The sequence below is a fragment of the Pholis gunnellus genome, assembly GCF_910591455.1.
Source record: "Pholis gunnellus genome assembly, chromosome: 7".
Taxonomy (NCBI): domain Eukaryota; kingdom Metazoa; phylum Chordata; class Actinopteri; order Perciformes; family Pholidae; genus Pholis; species Pholis gunnellus.
Window position 1 is genome coordinate 25,264,853 of NC_136533.1, and position 20,538 is coordinate 25,285,390.

The 20,538-nt window shown below is 43.0% G+C and overlaps 1 protein-coding gene across 1 annotated transcript in view; it reads left to right on the plus strand.

Annotated features, from left to right (window-relative positions):
• The window catches only part of LOC306698837 (polypeptide N-acetylgalactosaminyltransferase 18-like), a gene marked incomplete at its 3' end in the record, with an annotated part of 185,059 nt that overhangs the window by 106,522 nt on the left and 57,999 nt on the right, over window positions 1-20,538 (plus strand). The window contains exons 4-5 of the mRNA XM_079163323.1: window positions 1,679-1,865; window positions 12,456-12,653. Of these exons, the coding sequence (XP_079019449.1) occupies window positions 1,679-1,865; window positions 12,456-12,653 (385 nt within the window). The remainder of the gene's footprint in view (window positions 1-1,678; window positions 1,866-12,455; window positions 12,654-20,538) is intronic.

Genomic DNA, 20,538 nt, shown 5'->3' on the forward strand with positions numbered 1-20,538 from the left:
TTAAACCTCTTCGTCCTTTGATTCCTATCTGTGTTCCAGACACACTCTCACACTGTGTTTGTGTGTGTGATATTCTGGAATGTGTGGTTAGTTACAGTTCAGGTCAGTTAGAGACCCATCCTGTTGAAACATTGGGCTTTGTCACTAACACGTCCTGTCCTCTCTTTGAGTCTTTGTAGGCTGTTTTCCAATCTCGAAACCCAATGGCTTTCAGTCTAACAATGGACAAGCCTTTGGGGGCAAGGGGCTGTATTTATGGGGTTCCCGTGTAGTAAGACATTTTTCTGTGCGCTGGTCCTTGTTTACTGTCCAATTAGCAACTTGAGCTACAAGACTGGAGTCGGAGTTGAGAAAGGACATGTATGACCTCATATGAGGTATGATTTCACAAGTAGCCAGTTTCCAAAAAACTAATTTTCAACCAATAAAAAGCTAAATCGTCATCAGACAATAGCCGGTGGGTTCCCAGATTCAATTTCTGCCAATGAGTTCCACTTTTGAAACTCTCCATGTGGCCTGTTTACCTGCATTCAACCAAAGCTTTCTTGAACGTGATTGATCAATACTAGTCGAAAACCAGAACCCCGCCAATGCCAAAATATTGTCAAATTGCCTACAGATTCTACAGTACATGTGAGTGCATAATCTGTTTGTAGAGATTAGCTGTTTTCTGACTCAGAAATCAGAGTGAAAATTGAAGTCACCATACACTACATCAGATACAATGGCGATAAGGCCTGTCACAGTTCAGGGTTGAGGTCTGGGCTCTGTGTAGGCAACTTATTCCTCACCAAATTAGGAAAACTATTTCATTTGGTTCAAGGGTTTACATTGGAGTTAGTTGAAAGGATCATGGGTCGTATAAAGTTGCTAAAGGGGGCCGTGAGTTGATCTGAGGGGCACTGACAAAGTGGTGGCATTTGATGAGCTGGGAGTGAGAATAGGTTGTCTTGGTCAATCTATTTGTGAACAGTCTGGCCAGCACCGCACCCTTGCTGCCACACCACTCTCTGCTGCCACACTATTTCTAGACTACGTGTTAATGTCAATTCACCATGTTTGTCTATTCAATATGGGCATATTTCGTTTAATTGTTGTGTATCCTATGCTCTGCCAAGGAGTTCATGATATGTGTATGTGTGTTATTGTTGCAACATATTGCTAATACCCTGAGTGTCCACAGCAAAATTAAATGTGTTAGTAAAGTGCTATCAGCCAGTAGGCGGGATGGGCAAAACACATGTTGTAAACTTCTTGTAAAAACTGAATTATCGTCCTGCATGTTTTTAATAGAAATTTGGCTAAATTGTTAACACACACCAACACACAAGCATTTGTTGCACACACACACACACACACACACACACACACACACACACACACACACACACACACACACCTACACACACATATACACTCAATTCAATTCAATCTTTTTTATAGCCCAAAATCATAAATCACAAATTTGCCTCAGAGGGCTTTACAATCTGTACACATGTGATATCCTCTGTCCCAGGACCCTCACATCGGAACAAGAAAAACCCAGATTGCTTTTCCTTGGTCCTGTGGAGCTGAGGGAGTTTCTGTGGAGTTTTGTCGATAAGATCGATGCTCTAAAAGGCGTCAGTGAGTTTTCTTTAACATCCAAGAGTATTTGTGTGTGTCACTTTCTCTCTAGTGGAGCTGAAAGAGCACCTGCAGAGATTTGTAGAGGAGACCAACATTCAGTACGGCCCGGGATTCATCAAGATGGTCCGCCATGACAAGCAGGAAGGACTGATCAGATCCAGAGTCAGCGGATGGAGGGCAGCCTCCGCTCCCGTCGTTGCTCTGTTCGATGCACATGTGGAGTTCAACACTGGTTGGTGAGCAGCTGGCATTGGTTTATACTATATATTTTAACTACAACAGGGCAATAAAACTAGTTAATGCTACATTCAGCAGATAACCACATATCTTGAAAGGTCACCTCATACCAGGCCATTGTTTAACTGGTGACAGCTGAGGAGTCTAGCTTTTGTGCTCCCTGGTGTTAATGGATAAGTCTGGTTATTTTCTATATTTTCCTTATTGTCAACAAATCTCATGAAAAGACCATAAACAGCAGTGAATGGATCCTACAAACAAGTATTGTCTGTGTATCCAAAGCCTGATATAATTAATTCCTGTTTGCCATAGAGCTCAATTGTTATAAAAAAATCCTCAATGAGTCACACTGTTGATGATGATGTAAATACTGTAAATACTCACTAGCCGTTGAAAATTGTCAGCTATTAACTTTATTTCTTTCTGAAGGCAAAGCAAGGCAAGTTTATTTGTATAGCACATTTCAACAACAAGGCAATTCAAAGTACTTCACATAAAACTATTAAAAACATCAAAACATAAGGCAGAAGAAAAGGAGATTTAAAAACAATTAAGAATATTGATTAAAACACTAAAAAGCAGTGTAAGAAATAAAATACAGTAGTAAAATGCAGAAATTGATTAATATCCTTGAATCAGGTTCAATTAAAGGCAGCAAACAGAAAAGTCTTCAGTCTTGATTTAAAGGAGCTGAGGGTCTCAGCAGACCTGCAGCTTTCTGGACTTTGTTCCAGATATGTGGAGCAGAACAACTGAACGCTGCTTCTCCATGTTTAGTTGTGACTCTGGGAACAGGAAGTAGACCAGTCCCAGACCACCTAAGGGGTAAGGATGGTTCATAAGGTAGCAGCACATCAGAGATGTATTTTGGCCCTAAACCATTCAGTGCTTTATAAACCAACAGCAGGACTTTAAAGTCAATTCTTTGTTGGACAGGAAGCCAGGCCAAAGACCTCAGAACTGGAGCGATGTGATCCACTTTCTTGGTCTTAGTGAGGACTCGAGCTGTAAACACACCGTTACAGTCATCCAGTCTACTGAAGATGAATGAATGGACAAGTTTTTCCAAATCCTGTTGAAACATAAATCCTCTAATCCTTGATATATTCTTCAGGTGATAGGAGGCTGATGTTGTAATTGTCTTGATATGGCTGTTCAGGTTGAGGTCTGAATCCATAACTACACCTAGATTTCTGGCTTTGAGGTTTTTAACATCAGTGATTGAAGCTGAGCGCTGACTTTCAATCGTTCGTCCTTGGTACCAAAAACAATGACTTCTGTTTTATTTTTTTTTATCTTTGTTTAATTGAAGAAAATTCTGTCACATCCAGTTGTTGATTTGTTCAATGCATTTACCCAGCCCTTGTATGGGATTATAGTCCCCTGGTGATATAGTTATATAGATTTGTGTGTCGTCTGCATAATTATGATAACACACTTTGTTGTTTTCCATAATCTGAGCAAATGGAAGCATGTAGATGTTGAACAGAAGAGGCCCCAGTATTGAACATTGGGGAACACCACATGTCACTTTAGTCAGCTCTGATGTGTGATTAGCTACAGACACAAAGTATTCTCGGTCCTTCAAGTAGGATTCAAACCAGTTAAGTGCTGTGCCAGAGAGGCCCACCCAGATTTTTTGTCTTTCTAGTCGTATGTAATGGTCGACCGTGTTGAATGCAGCACTGAGATCCAGTAATACTAAGACTGAAATTCTGCCATTGTCTGAGTTTAAGTGGATGTCGTTGAAAACCTTAACAAGAGCAGTTTCAGTACTGTGGTGCTGTCCAAAGCCTGACTGGAAGACATCAAAACAGTTATTTACGGACAAGAAGTTGTTCAGCTGTTGAAAAAACGCTTTTTCAATTATTTTACTTAAAAATGGGAGGTTTGATATTGGCCTATACTTTTTCATTGTTGCAGAGTCTAAATTAGCCTTCTTTAGGAGTGGTTTAATAACTGCAGGCCTTGTAGGAAGACACCTGAGAGAGTAATTTAAGTTTTGAATAATATTGTTTGAGTAATATTTGATAAAAAACTACAGTGGTCAGCTATTTTAAGAAATTACTGACCCTTATTAAAAAATGAAAGACATTTTTCTAACCCATTTCAAAGATGTATGTGTTCCGTGAATGAACAGGCTTGTGGCTGAGTGTCACTGACAGGGTATAGGGTTAGACAATACTATGAAATCTGTCTCCTAGAAATTGTGCTAATATAAAACTAACGAGCAAAAGATACCTTTTGAAGAAAATGTAACGTGACCCAGATTACACTTTTTATACATTAATATTGATGTAAAATGTTCGTCACATGACCTGTAAATTAACATGTAACAGAAACCATGATCTTTTCCAACCTGAACCAAAGTGCTTTACTTGCCAAAAAATAACTTTGCATTTTATACGCCCACCTCCCAGTTCAAACTCCTCCCTGCAAGTCAAGCGTTGCACATAAATGTAATGCTTTATTCAACATATTCGAGGCAGTGATTATGTTTACCATCTAAATGTAATTTTGAAAAAACAATTAAGTAAACGTAACTTCAAAGAGATATGGATACCAATATTGATACTTTTTATGATTGAAGGTGGCACTATCATTTTTTATTAGTTTAATTAATAGGTTTTTAATGGTAGATTACAATCTCTACAAAGTTTTTACAGACAGGAGAATCAGATCATAAACTCTGTGTGTGAAAGAATCAAACATTATTATTATTACTGTTGTTGTTGTTTGTTGTTTACTTGATGTACGGGTGTGGGGATCATTGCCTGTTTCTCTGTCTGTACACAAAGAGCATTCATTGTGAAAAACGCACATAATTAGTTTTGAGGATGATTACTTTTTAAGATGCATTCTAATAGCTAGCTAGCTTGTGTTCGTGTTCCTCAAACCCTCTGGCTGTTGCCCCATCCCTGTTGATTATTGCCTGCCTCGCTCTCTGTACACAGATTGCATTCATTATGAAAAAGGGGCAAATTAATATTCAGCCAGTATCAATGTAAATGTAGTTACAAGGTTCATTTGTTATCATTGTACAACAGGGTTGCGCAACTAAATGCAGTTTTTAGTCCCATTTTGCTACATAAAAAATAAAAAATGAAAGAAAGAACAAAACTATATTATTTGTGGAGGATGAATTAAGGATTATCCCAGCCTGAGGAAGAAGGAATAAGCTGTTCTGTAGTCTAGTTGTCTGCCAGCTGATACTTCTACTGTAGTTCTTTCCAGACGGCAGCAGAGTAAACAGGTTGTGGCTGGGTGGGATTTGTCTTTTAGTATACTTTGGGCTCTTCGCTTAGCAATGTTAGGTTATTGTTACCTCTCACTGCAGGCCTGACTATAGAATAGTAGCCCTATCCTTTAAAAGAATCATCTATCCTTTGAGTATCAACCCAGTCACCTGGGCCCTATTCCTCGTACGTGGCTAACTGAGTTAGCCGGATAATTTCCAGGATGAGATTACATAAGTGAGGCTTTTCGGTTCCTCAAGCAAGTTTGGAAAAATCACCATAGCAACACATCCATAAGCCTGAACCTGCTCCAGAGCAGGCTTGAGCTAGATCCGCTGGATAAGCTGCCACTCCCCCGGAAACAAGTGTCAGCTCCCTTCCTCAGAGATCCATCGATGAGGAAGCGATATTAGTCAGATTAGCGTTTTATAGGGAGAGAGTTCTTCGAGATCGCCAAGATCCGTTATCACATCATGATGACTTCCTGTACGAGCGCTATCGATTCTGCCGACAAGGAATCATTTATTTAAAGACCTTCTCGAGCCGTACATTGAACACCACACGCCATCTACTGTCTCACAGACTGTATCACAGCCTCGCGCTCTTTTGCGAGTGGTTCATGTTTGTACAGTGTCGGTGATGCGGAGAACATCGGGAAAGCCGCTGCATGCCGTGCTGTTCATGAAATTTATTTGGCGCTTAAGAAACTTATGGATGTGTTCATTACATCACCATGGCACATGTTGTATTGATCACCATTCTGAATGTTTGTGTGCTTAGTGTTTACTTGCTCCCGTGTCCTCTTGATGGCTGGTTGAACTACATGATGGTTGAAAGCACTCATAATGATATGACAGTATTATTAGTACACCATAGATATCATTATTGTAGAACATGATGAAGGTGGACTCATGATACGAATAGAGAGAATTACACACAATTTATTTGTACTGCTTATTATGAATAATACACACACACTGATCCGCCCATACACAGATTCACACACACATATTCAAACTCCTATTCTATATGGTAATCTACACATACATGTATATACACATATATATATAGTACATGATACATAAGTGCATACAGTACATATATCCTCATCAGTATCTATTAATTCGTATCAGTTAGATACTCTTTGGGCTTGTTTTTATCTACTTATTCTGAAAGAGTTGATATAATTATTTTCGCTATAGATCTCATTGGATGATACATTCCATTAAGCCTACTGCCAGCAGCACATTTAAAGAAATATAATCTGATTGATTGAGGTGATGAGGCACCTAAAATTAACCTATACATTTTCCCAACACTTGCGCATTTAACGACGTCTGCGATATTTTGCCATGCTTCTCGTCTCGCCCTCGCAGCGTTAGATTTCGCCATGATTATGGTCTTGAATTCTTCGTATGTGTTCATGATCATCTCCTGCTCGTCAGCGGAGTAAAAAGAGTCTCTTTCTTTGAGTTTATTTGCCGTTGTACTGTTAGAAAATCATGGTTTCGGTGATCGACGCTTCCCCCTTTTGAAGTAGGACGGACACGCGCAACGATCCTGATGACTGACATCTGGTTCGAATTAACGAGACTGAGCGCGGATCAGCCTTTGAGGAACTGAGATAGCCTGATGTCAATCATCGAGTTAATTTAAGCTGGATAATAGGACATTTGATCGACTTAGTTCAACCACGTACGAGGAATAGGGCCCTGATCCTTCGCAGAGAACAGCATCTGTAAACAACTTGGATTCAAAAGGTTACATATAATTAAAATCCATGAAAACCTGTATACAAACTTCTCAAATAATTATTGTAACATAAATCATTGTTCAACATTGATCTGTAATTTGGTACAAATTGTCATAGTTTATTCAAAACATTACGTTATTGCCTCGCCTCAGCTGTGAAGCTCCACCAGGGCCCTATTCCTCGTACGTGGCTAACTGAGTTAGCCGGATAATTTTCAGGATGAGATTACATAAGTGAGGCTTTTCGGTTCCTCGAAGCAAGTTTGGAAAAATCACCATAGCAACACATCCATAAACCTGAACCTGCTCCAGAGCAGGCTTGAGCTAGATCCGCTGGATAAGCTGCCACTCCCCCGGAAACAAGTGTCAGCTCCCTTCCTCAGAGATCCATCGATGAGGAAGCGATATTAGTCAGATTAGCGTTTTATAGGGAGAGAGTTCTTCGAGATCGCCAAGATCCGTTATCACATCATGATGACTTCCTGTACGAGCGCTATCGATTCTACCGACAAGGAATCATTTATTTAAAGACCTTCTCGAGCCGTACATTGAACACCACACGCCATCTACTGTCTCACAGACTGTATCACAGCCTCGCGCTGTTTTGCGAGTGGTTCATGTTTGTACAGTGTCGGTGATGCGGAGAACATCGGGAAAGCCGCTGCATGCCGTGCTGTTCATGAAGTTTATTTGGCGATTAAGAAACTTATGGATGTGTTCATTACATCACCATGGCACATGTTGTATCGACTCACCATTCTGAATAATGTTTGTGTGCTTAGTGTTTACTTGCTCCCGTGTCCTCTTGATGGCTGGTTGAACTACATGATGGTTGAAAGCACTCATAATGATATGACAGTATTATTAGTACACCATAGATATCATTATTGTAGAACATGATTAAGGTGGACTCATGATAAGAATAGAGAGAATTACACACAATTTATTTTCACCGCTTATTATGAATAATACACACACACTGATCCGCCCATACACAGATTCGCACACACATATTCAAACTCCTATTCTATATGGTAATCTACACATACATGTATATACACATATATATATAGTACATGATACATAAGTGCATACAGTACATATATCCTCATCAGTATCTATTAATTCGTATCAGTTTGATACTCTTTGGGCTTGTTTTTATCTACTTATTCTGAAAGAGTTGATATAATTATTTTCGCTATAGATCTCATTGGATGATACATTCCATTAAGCCTACTTAAAGAAATATAATCTGATTGATTGGGGTGATGAGGCACTTAAATTAACCTATACGTTTTCCCAACACTTGCGCATTTAATGACGTCTGCGATATGTTGCCATGCTTCTCGTCTAGCCCTCGCAGCGTTAGATTTCGCCATGATTATGGTCTTGAATTCCTCATATGTGTTCATGATCATCTCCTACTTGTCAGCGGAGTAAAAAGAGGCTCTTTCTTTGCGTTTATTTGCCGTTGTACTGTTAGAAAATCATGGTTTCGGTGATCGACGCTTCCCCCTTTTGAAGTAGGACGGGCACGCGTAACGATCCTGATGACTGACATCTGGTTCAAATTAACGAGACTGTTTGAGCGCGGATCAGCCTTTGAGGAACCGTGATAGCCTGATGTCAATCATCGAGTTAATTTAAGCTGGATAATAGGACATTTGATCGACTTAGTTGAACCACGTACGAGGAATAGGGCCCTGAAGTAGTATGTTTCACAATTGTTTGTCAATTGTTTGGAACAACATAAACATATGGCTCAATAGCAGAGAAATAGATTTGGCTGCTGGAGTGATTTGGTCACCTCCTTGACACTTTGTACTGACATGCATAGAACAGCTGTGATATCCTGTTTCAACCGCTATACCTTCAATGAACAGAAGGCTGGACAATGGGGGCCGACATGGAAAGGGCTAATCCAATGATGAGTTTCATAAACGCATCCAGGCTCACCTGGAAATGCAGCAGCAGGAACTAGGTCACTGTGTTTAAAAATGGAGATTGATTAGAGAAGAACAGAGACATTTCCAACATCAACTTTATTGACAGCAGCTACAGGAATGAGGGATAGGGCAGAAAACCTCGCCCTCATGTCAGTGGTGTGCCGGGGAACATGGCCGTCACCACTGCAACGCTCTCTCTCATAGGTCATTTCTGTGCTGTCGATTCCGTCCAATGTTTAGGTGCCTGAGAAGTGGAGGGGGCCAGATGTATGGGTGCGTTGTTGAGCTCTGTTTCATCTTTCCTTTGTGGGTGAGCATGCTCAGGAGATAGAACAGAGTGGTTTAACGGTCCATTAAGCAAGTTTGTGCAAAAAGTCCCGGTTTCATCTGCTGTTATTCTGTCCCCCGGGTTTGCAGCTACTTTGCCTTGTGTGGGCTCAGGTGTGTATTTTGTATTTTGTTTAAACATTCAGGAAAAGAAGCTGAGATAAAAACATCGTAAGAACTGGCTTTTTTAATGACGATGATGAGTTCAACAGTGAGGGAACAGGCTGCTGTAATTTTTTGATTCATTAACTGTTTTGCTGAAGTAATAACTATTCACAATGAGAGTGGACAGTCCAATCTGCTGTACAGTGTAACAACAGGCACAGCATACTGTGACTCATCCTGCACTCACAAACTCATAAAGTGGACGAACTAAATCTGGTCAAGTCACATTTTAGAAACAGGTCTGATGTTTGCATGACAGTGACAACTACCTTATCAATTTAAATGTTTTTCTTTTTCCTGTCGATCAAATAAATATGCAGATTTATTATGTTAGCTCCCCAGAATTTAGATTTCGTGAGGTGGATATCAGTGTGTCTCTGTATGGCCTGGACAGAGCTAAGTATACAACAACTTTATATGGAGATGCAGGGAATTAACTAAGCCCGGTTGTCACAGTAAAGTTATGATCCTAATGAATAATAATATCATAGCTTCAAGAGTTTGTACCTTCTCCCTCTGCTTCTCGTACTGAGGAAGGTTTGCACACTGATGCAACAAAAGTCGGATGGGTGAATTCACAAAAGGATTGTGCACCCTTTGTGGCCTCGAAGCCTGCACCAATAAGACAAAAATAAATTGTAAAACTCAAAGCACCCGCAACAGTTGAAATACACTTGGTGCTACTGTGCTATTTGCACGTATTCGACGGACTCCCCCGTCGACGTGGTGGAGTCCTTCCGCTTCCTGGGCTCCATCATATTCCAGGACCTCAAGTGGGAGCGGAACATCAGCTCCATCACCAAGAAGGCTCAGCAGAGGATGTACTTCCAGCTGAAGAAATTCAACCTGCCAAAGACAATGATGGTGCACTTCTACACAGCCATCATTGAGTCCATCCTCTGCTCCTCCATCACGGTCTGGTACGCTGCAGCCACTGCCAAGGACAAGGGCCGGCTGCAGCGCATCATTCTCTCTGCTGAGAGGGTGATTGGCTGCAATCTGCCATCCCTCCAGGACTTGTTCGCTTCAAGGACCCTGAAGCGAGCAAGAAAGATTGTAGCCGACTCCTCTCACCCTGGACACAAACTGTTCATGCCGCTTCCATCTGGCAGGCGGCTGAGGTCCTTCAGACCTCACGCCACATGAACAGTTTCTTCCCTTCCGCAGTCGGTCTCATTAACAGAGCCCGGGGCCACCACTGACTCTGTCATCCCCAGGACAATTTCCTACCGGTCACTCCCCTGCACATCCCTTCTAGGTTCTTATTTACAAGACAACACTTTTACATTACACTTACATCTCACTTGTTTATAGTCCTGTTAGCTGTTCGTTTGTGCACTTTATTTTATATTTCACTTTATTTTGTATTTTACTTTATTTTATATTTTTCTGTAAATTTGTATATGTTTCTACTTTGCACTGTGTTCATTGTTGATTGATTGTTGTTATTGTAAAATGTTCTGCACCACCCGTCATGTCAAATTCCTTGTATGTTCAACATACCACAGCAACAAACTGTTCTGATTCTGTTAGTTGATATTATTTGCATCTTCAGAGAGTTGGCGGTGACTGAATCAACTGCTCCCATTACTTATAGTACAGTACTACAGTGGAATCACTAGGAACCATTTCTGTGCGTTGACATTCTTGTCTTGACATTAAACATGTTTGGTGTCAGGCTGCCTGAGTTGCTAAGGTGCACAAAATGAGAGGGACACCCAGCTAAGCAGTCCAGGTGTCTCTATTTACAGATGGAACCCAATAATCCCGAGGAGTAAGATATGCGCATCGCCAACCAGTTGATATTAATATCAACTACAACTCTGAAAAAAGGAGTGAGAGACATAAAATACATGGAAATCTCATTAAAATGCATGTTAATGCAACAAGAGTCTAAATATGAACGTTCCATTATGAAAACAAGACAGGACCAAATTGTAGTGGAAGTATATACAAATAATAACCTCTAGTAAATACATTTTAGGTTTCCTGCAATATTCTCCAGCCTTAAAGCAATGCTGCACACAGGTTGCATGATTTCATTTGTTTTCAGTCCAGTCAATGGTTTAATTTTATCCATGTATCCTAAACCGATCAGTAATGTTTATGAATTATGTATGCGCTAAAAGAGTCAATAGCAACATTCAGTGTTGTTTTCCCATCCAACCAAGGATGCACTTTATGGTTCCCTCTATAGATCTGTCTTAGCTAAATATCGTGTAGACAAGCTTAGTAATAGTGTTTTAATGTTCATTTAAACCAGATTTCCTTTTTTTAGCACAGGTGCAGCGCCTGACATTTTCAGGGTTTGAGGTGCCAAAACATAAAATAATATATATTATTTGATTGTACTGAAAACGTATCACAACTGGATAGGTTTTATAGAATTAAATGATATATGTCATGAATTGATACAATTATTTTAAAAGGAAATAGTGGACTCGGACACAAAAATATGCACGTCATGTCATTGACACATATACAGACCTTTCAGCTTTGAATTCAGCCATGTGGTGCATTGATTGGTTTTTATAGTGGATTAGGTAATAAAAAAAAAGAGTGGGAGAGAACATGATATGTCTATGTATGCTCTTAACACAATTATATTATTATTATTATTAATTTATTAAAAATGGGTAATAAATTGGTAGTGACTGTTAAAAATCGTGACATTTGATGGCTTGAAACCCAGGGACCCAGGGACACCCAGCTTGAAACCGGGACAATCCGGGACAAACTAGGAGGTCTGTTCAGTTTTTGACTGGGGAACTGGTTAAGTAATGTTTGTTACTTGGACTTTTGCCTTGAATATTACGATTCTAGAGCATTTGAAGCCAGGTTTTCAGGGGCTTTAACAAAAGCAAGAAGTCTGAGAGTGGAGGGCCAGGTCTTGTTTTAGCTAATGTAGTCAGGCTTATTTTTGGAAATAGGTTTTTGAAGCACAAAATGTATATGATATATATATATATACATATATATATATATATTTATCATATTTTGTGTCAAACTTCTATACTTTCCTTCAGATGTGCAAATTGTTTGACTTTCATTTCCGTTATCTCAGTTTTTATTTTTACATTTTCTTTTCTTTTGTTGAATGTTATGATGGTGACTTATCATAGTGTATTCTACAACATTCTGTCTGTGCTCTGTCATCCCACAGGGCAGAACCTATTCTGCAGCGAATAAAGGAGAACCGGACCCGGGTGGTGTCTCCATCTTTTGACAACATCAAGTATGACACCTTCGAGATTGAGGAGTATCCGTTATCTGCTCAGGGCTTTGACTGGGAGCTGTGGTGTCGATACCTCAACCCACCAAAGTCGTGGTGGACACAACACAACCACACTGCCCCTATCAGGTAAATACAGGAACATCTGAAGTACTTTGTTCTAACTCACACAGGCTGCGCCCTTTAATGGACTCTATGGATAATAGTCTCCTCCAATCACAAGCCTGCATTGTAAATTTGCATAAGCAAAGTTGGCCAAAATGAACGTTCCTACCCTATACGTGACCACACAGTAAATAAGGCAGCACACATCGTTGTCTGCCGTGCTTTTTCTTTTCAGCGAACGGCGTAACTTATACCGATTCTACTGACACAGAGAATATTTAGACAAAAGGTTTAAACTGTGGGCGCTGTAGCTTTGTCTGGTTGCTGCTACTAACAATTTGGATGTGTTTAGCTTTTCGCTGGCATCTTCCTAGCCTAACGCCCCTGCCCCACCGTCTCAGACTGACTATTTGGACCGTTGCAGCAGCAAAATGAATAATCTGATTCAGGGAGTTTAAATGGCTACAGGCCTTTTGATGTCTCTAGCCACTGTGGGTTTTTGCTTTGTGAGGCTGGAACTCACCGTGCTTCTGAGGAAGGACCTCCTGGGAGCCCCCATAGCCATGCAAGGCTCTTCAGATTGATTTGAATTATCAAAAGGCACTTCAAACGGATAACTTAAAGCTCAGCTGCCACCTGCTGCTCGTCACTTTAAGGAGGAGGGCACGTCGGTGGGATAGTGTCTTTTTCTCCCTTATCCTGTATCTCTACATAGGAGACCAGAGTGATGCATTTACAGGCAAGCAGTGATGATTTCACAGACCCCATTACCGGGTCGAGCCTTTCCATGTCAGCCTTCATTGGGCTAGCCTTTGTTAATGGGGGGTCATGGAGGGCTGAGAAAGGATGTCACAGCTTTTTAGCTCCACAGTTTGTTGCTTATCCTCTAACACAGTTTTATGGGGAGTGGTGACACAACTGCACGTTAACAAAATGGATGGACAGGACATCAAGACTTGGTTATTCTCTGCAATCTACACTGTCCCTTGGCTGTTCATAGGGGTTCGATGAGGTGCATATATCTTCCCAGGAGGAGATAGTAGATATACAGGCCATGTTGCAGAAACAGGCTGTATCTGTATCTGCGTACTTCCTGGTCCCCATCAAGACAGTAGAGTTTAGACCCATTTTGAATCTCGGTGTCCTAAACTGATGCATTGCCTGGAAGGCGTTCCGTATGCTAACCATCAAGCAGTTACTGGAACTGCTTCAGCAAAGTGATTTATTCACCACCATTGACATAAAGGAAGCATCCTTTCATGTCGAGGTGTCTCCAAAATACAGAATATTACTGCATGTCGCCCTCCAGCCTATAACTATTGCGGTCAGGAACAGCCCGCTGCCACTCCAACAAGTGTAGTATTTGGGGGTCGTGCTTGATGCATTCAGGCTGCAGGCCACTCTGTTAGAACACCGATGGACTGCCCTACAGCAGGCAGTTGGCAATCTGCAGCAGGATCAGACAGTGACAGCGTTTACCATCCTGCAGGCACTGGGCTTCAAGGCGGTTACCAATCGGGGGGTGCCGTACATACGGTACCTGTAAAAATAGTTTTCAAGCCTGTTTGGATGCAAAGAAGCACAACCGGTGCACGGTTACCATGCCCCCCTTGGTAAATAATGATCCACTCTACTGGGGATCCCCACAACACCTTTTGCAGGGAATGCTGCTGGGACAAGTGGCGCTTACATAACATGATTCACAGATACTTCCCTGATGGAGTTGGGGGGAACATGCCTGGGGAGAGCAGTTGGTTGTGTGTCGGTTCTGGTGAAGGACAGACACATCAACCTCCTCAAACTACAGCCAGTGTTCTTGGTCCTCCGGCACCTTGCACCCCTGATACGGGGAAAGCATATGATGGTGAGGACCAAAAGGCACACGACGGTGGCCTATATCAACATACAAGACAAAGTTTGCAACGCTGCCCTGTTGGGGACAGCTGTGGATGTGGGGTTCAAAGCACCTGTTGTTTCTGAAAGTTGTCAACATTCCAGGACAGGGATGCCAACCTCATGTCGAGAGGCAAACCCTTACCAGGCAAGTCGAGACATTGTCATTCAAGATTTGCTGCTTGCACTGACCGTAGCGGGACTACCCTGTGACCCAACCAATTTGTTTCAATGAACTTGAGGAGTTTTTTCAGGTCAAGGGTTATAGAGCTGGATGCTTTTTGTCTTCCGACCCATGCAGGGGATAGGGAGGAAAAATTACTTCTGCTCTGCCCAGTTTGTGCATTGGCATATCATGTTAAACACACGGTCCTGATACTGTGCTTCAAGGATGGTGTGACTGGTAAAGCCCTATCCAAGGAACACCTGGTGAGATGGCTTTGTGACTCCAGGCGGGAAGAGACCATCCCTCTGTAGTTCATGCAAACTCTACACGCAACGTGGTGTGGCCTTGTTCATTGGGGTTATTTTATGATGGCAGACAGCGGTGTGATTCGAGCAGGAGTTCTGCCTTTGATTATAGAACTAGGGTTACAACAGCATTACCTTTGTTTTAAAGCTTGACAAGAAGTTATTTCAAAAATCATTAAAACGATAAAAAATAGACAGCTCTGTTTCATTGAATAAAATGTATTTATATTGTGAAATAAGTGAGACACCTGCAAAAGAATCTGCTACTGCAGAATTAATTATTAATAGTTGACTTTATGCATATTGTAGGTCTGATACGATCACTTACTACGCTCATTATTTTGACATTCTGATTTCTGAAACACTAATCCCTGTGAATGATTATGTTTGTAAATTAAAGAATTTATTTCGCCAGAGTATGTTGCACATACAAGGAATTTTTCATGATGGATGATGCACCAATCAACACAATGCAAAACATTTTAAATATTAAAATTGACAGTAAAATATAAAATAAAGTTCACAGACAAACAGATAACAGTATAAGTGTGATGTAAGTGTAATGTAAAAGTGACAAGTGTATTTAAATATGAGGGGATGTGTCACGGGATACTACTAAGCTGGGAAACCTCAGATGCGAGGGATCTCTGTGATCTTCTCATTTCCTCCAGCAGAGTGATATGACTGTGCAGCGTAGCTGCTCCTGTGGTTGCTGGGTCCATAACGGACAGTTCGTTCTGTCACGGGAGTGCAAGATCTAGGACCCAATAGCAAGACCACAGGAGACAGAGTCTGATATAACAGATTTTATTTTACCAGGATAAAAGGACAGGAATGGCTGTGTGGAGCCCGTGGTCCGACACAGCGTGCAGGCCGGATCAACAGCGTGGTACCTAACACCGGAGGGCAGGCAGATCGACGGTGTGTAGTCCCGTTGGAAGACAATGGAGGGCATGGGGGATTCCCGGACCGGCGGACACCAGAGGCAGGCGCTCGAGACAGAAGACATTACGGGGTCGAAGCGGGCGAAAGACGGGACGAACTGACAACCCCAGACTGCAGGACCAGGTTTGATATAGTGGACGGCCAGACGGGCAAAAGGGCTCCGGACACAGGTGCTCCGGACACGGGTAATCAGGCGGACGGCCGGACTTGCTTCCGACTCGGGTAATCAGGCGGATGGCCAGACTGCCGGACTTGTTTCCGACACGAGTGCTCCGGCGGACGGCCGGACTTGCTTCCGACACGGGTGCTCCGGCGGACGGCCGGACTGCCGGACTTGCTTCCGACACGAGTGCTCCGGCGGACGGCCGGACTTGCTTCCGACACGGGTGCTCCGGCGGACGGCCGGACTACCGAACTTGCTTCCGACACGGGTGCTCCGGCGGACGGCCGGACTACCGAACTTGCTTCCGACACGAGTGCTCCGGCGGACGGCCGGACTTGCTTCCGACACGGGTGCTCCGGCGGACGGCCGGACTGCCGGACTTGCTTCCGACACGAGTGCTCCGGCGGACGGCCGGACTTGCTTCCGACACGGGTACTCCGGCGGACGGCCGGACTACCGAACTTGCTTCCGACACGGGTGCTCCGGCGGACGGCCGGACTACCGAACTTGCTTCCGACACGAGTGCTCCGGCGGATGGCCGGACTTGCTTCCGACACGGGTGCTCCGGCGGACAGCCGTACTGGACAGGCTGGGACTCGGAGGAGCCGGGCTGGACACGCTGGGGCTCAGAGGAGCCGGACTGGACACGCTGGGGCTCAGACAAACAGGGCTGGGGCTCCGACTGGAGCTCAGGGGAGCCGGACTAGGATCGCTGGCGTTCGGCAGCAGCCTCTGGATCTGGGGATCGCTGCTCCTCGGAGACGGCGGTGGTCGGAACTGGAGGTCGCTGCTCTTCGGAGACGGCGGCGGCAGGGACTGGAGGTCGCTGCTGCTCGGAGACGGTGGACAGTGCCCCCCCCCTCAAGGAACGGATTCCAGACGTTCAGCAAGACAAAAAAGGGTGGATGGGGGGGGGGGTCCGGAGGTAGCTGCAGCACTGAGGCGGCAGGCACAGGAACTGGAGCTTGCTGCGGCGCTGAGGCGGCAGGAACAGGAACTGGAGTTCGCTGCGGCTCCGAGGCGGCAGCGCGATACGGAGTCGGACAGAGCCGACTACAGGGAGCTGGAGTTGGCTGGACCACCAAGTGTTCCGGTACACTCGCTTGGCCCTGTCTCAGGCTGAGAAGGCACTTCGCCACATAATCTGAGTTCATCTGAGGGTCAAAAACCACAAAGTCCACATAAAACACAGTAATTGGCCGATCAAAACGTAATGTTCTTGTGGCCCAGTCCAAAGCCCTTCCCCGCGGTAATCCAACCACATAGGAAACCGTGGACCCGTCCGAGGCAAAGGTCTGAGGCTGACAGTCAAATACCCGTTGGCATAGCAACAGGAAGCCCTGACACTTCCCCAGCGTTCCATCATAGGGATCCGGAGACGGAACGGGGGATTCACGGACCGGCGGAGGGAGGACTGGAGGGAATAGTGCGGGCTGTGTTCCAGGGGATTCCCGGACCGGCAGACACCGGAGGCAGACGCTCGAGGCAGAAGACGATACGGGGTTGAAGCGGGCGAAAGACGGGACAAACTGACAACCCCAGACTGCAGGACCAGGGTTGACGTCACAGAAGCTGATGTTTGACGTCACAGCCTCTGTGTATTCATCCAGACTGTTGGTAGCAGTCCTGAAAACATCTCATTCTGTACAGTCCAAGCACGCCCGAAGATCCTCCATAGCTTCACTGGTCCACTGCTTGAATTTCCTCACCACAGGTTTACAGAGCTTTAATTTCTGCCTGTATGCAGGAGTAAGATGGACCATGACGTGGTCAGAGTGACCCAGTCCGAGAGTCCCAGTGCAGCATGAGGAATGGTGTGATAGGCCCCGCTGATTGTGGTGTAACAGTGGTCCTCTCTGAGATCATTTAAATTTGTTCCGGAGCTTAAATTCTCAAGACAAACACTAAAATCCTATCCTTTGAGGTATTGAAGCACCAGTCCAGTGCTGACTCGGATAGGCCAAGCCACCTCTCAAGCCTTCTGATTAAAATATCATGATTGATTGTCAAATGCCGCACTTAAATCCAATTGTACTAAAATGGAGACTCTCCATTGTCACTATTTGTTCTTAAGTCCTTAATAACATTGTACAAGGCTACTATGGTTGAGGCGAAAGACGAATTGGTAGAAATCCTGTACTTCGTTTGCTGTCAGGTGGTCGATTACCTGCTTGTGGATGACGTTTTCAATAACTTTGCTTCGGAATTGTGGGTTGGAAATTGGTCTTTAGTTACAAATAATAGATGGGTCTAGAGTAGGCTTCTTTAAAAGGGGTTTAACAATTGAAGATTTGAGTGAGCTAAGAAAAATACAGGTTATAAAGAGGTGTTTAAAATGTTTAAATTATCTCCTTATAAAGGAGGTAGTGATGGGATCAAAGGAAGAAGTGGAACATTTGAAGCTCTGAACCACCGTTACAAGATCATCAGCACTGACTGATGCAAAATTTGTTAAAATGTCAGTGAATTGAAAAGGAGGCAAGGTAGGAGGACCATGAGTGATTATGGGAATATTTGCCCTAAAAGTCATTATTTTGTTGGAAAGACATAAAATAACCTGGAATTGAAGTTCCGGAGTTGTTTCAAAGTATATGTACAGTAGAAAAGAGATTCCTTGAATTATGTGTATTGTGATTTAACAGGAGCAATATCATCTAAAACTGGTTTAGTGCCTTGATCAAAGGCAATTACCATGTCATACTAGACATATTAGAAGTAGCAACATCACAGAATTTGGTAGCAAAGAAATCAGCAGGCAACTACTGTCTTTCAGCAGTTATGATCAAGATTGATTTAAAACCAAAAAGATGCAGTAATGGTCTGATAAAGCAATGTCAAGTACTGATGTGGAAAATACATCATCCTTCGGACATAATTAAGTCTAAGGTATGGCCCAGGTTATGAGTGGTTCCAGTAACATGCTGAGAGATATTGATTTTCAAGTCACCAGAAATCAATATAAAAACAAAATCTAAAGAAGAATTGAATTCATCAATAAAAGTGATGGTTGTTTTCGGCATCTGTTACACTATGATTAATAAGACAGGATTTGTGCATTCCATTGTTAGTGCTAGATACTCAAAAGAAATGTTCTCACCAAAATGAGCTGCCTGCATAGATATTTGTCAGAGAAGGGTGCTGCTACACCTCCATTTCTCCTGACAGACCTAAAAATATTTAGAAAGTTAAAAGTCGGCAGGGTGCCTCAGTTAGTGTAAAAGTATCTCTTGAGTCCAGCCAAGTTTCAGTTTAAAAAAGCATGTCCAGCTAATGATCTGTAATGAGGTCACTGACGACTGCAGCCCTTCCAGTTAAAGATCTCACATTCAGTAAAGCAAGTTTTAAAATTGGCTCATTCAACCCAGTAGCTGACACTGCAGTCGGTAAGAGAGAGGCATTGTGGCGGTCTGCTGACCTGTGTGCAGCTTTCTGTGAGATAACATTGGATCGCCAACTCACAACAACTTAAACACATTTCTGGACCAATTTCAGTGGCAATAGAAAAGTTCAAAAGCCATTGGTGAGCACTACATAGACGAATGACATTTTCACAACCTTTCCAATAGGAGCCGGTCGCTGTTGCTGCTATTTGTGAAGATACTGTTCAAAGGTCTAAAGACAGAACACCCCTAAGCTTCCTTCTGGTTCCCCACTCTGTGAGGATCTCCAGAGAATCTGGAGTCAGGCCAATAATAGATTCGGCCTTCTTGAAAAACATTGATCCTGTTCCTATCCACAGCTGCAATGCTGCCACCCCAACAGACAACAGCATAGAAATGAACACTTGCTATAATATCTTAATATGGCATAATATAGCTTTAAATGGCATAATTCCTAATTCCTAAAATGGAGATGGACAAGCAGCTCTTATAAAACACAGAGTTTAAAAAATACAAGGACCTTCCTCCGTACGGAATTTTAGGACCAGCGAGTTTACAGAAAAACAGGTCATTGCAGCTGTAATTATTAGTGGAGTTGGGATGGGAGTTAAATATTATCCACATACGCGTTACACTGACCAAATGAAATCACAGACCGGTGCAGGTGATGTTAAAATTACCCCACTTCCACTAGAGCAGTAAATCTAGTCTAATTGGGGCACATTTAAATCTCTCCCGGTTTGCTAGCCACATTGATGACCTCAACCTAATAAATAAAATATTTTGGGTGAGAGACTGTACATAAGATGTGGACATCGTCACGATGACTTCATCAATTTGTGGACTGCTGTTTTGAAGCCTTAAGTACAGCATTTTGACCATGGCAATCTTGTTTATCTGGAACCAGAAGTGACACAAGAGGGTGGAACTAAGTACAACCGAATACTGGACAAGACATTTTCAAGCTACCAAAATGTTACAACCTTCATGAAGTGAAAACACACTGTGAAAGGGATGAAGTTGTAAGACGAAAACACGTACAACTCCCAGACCGGAA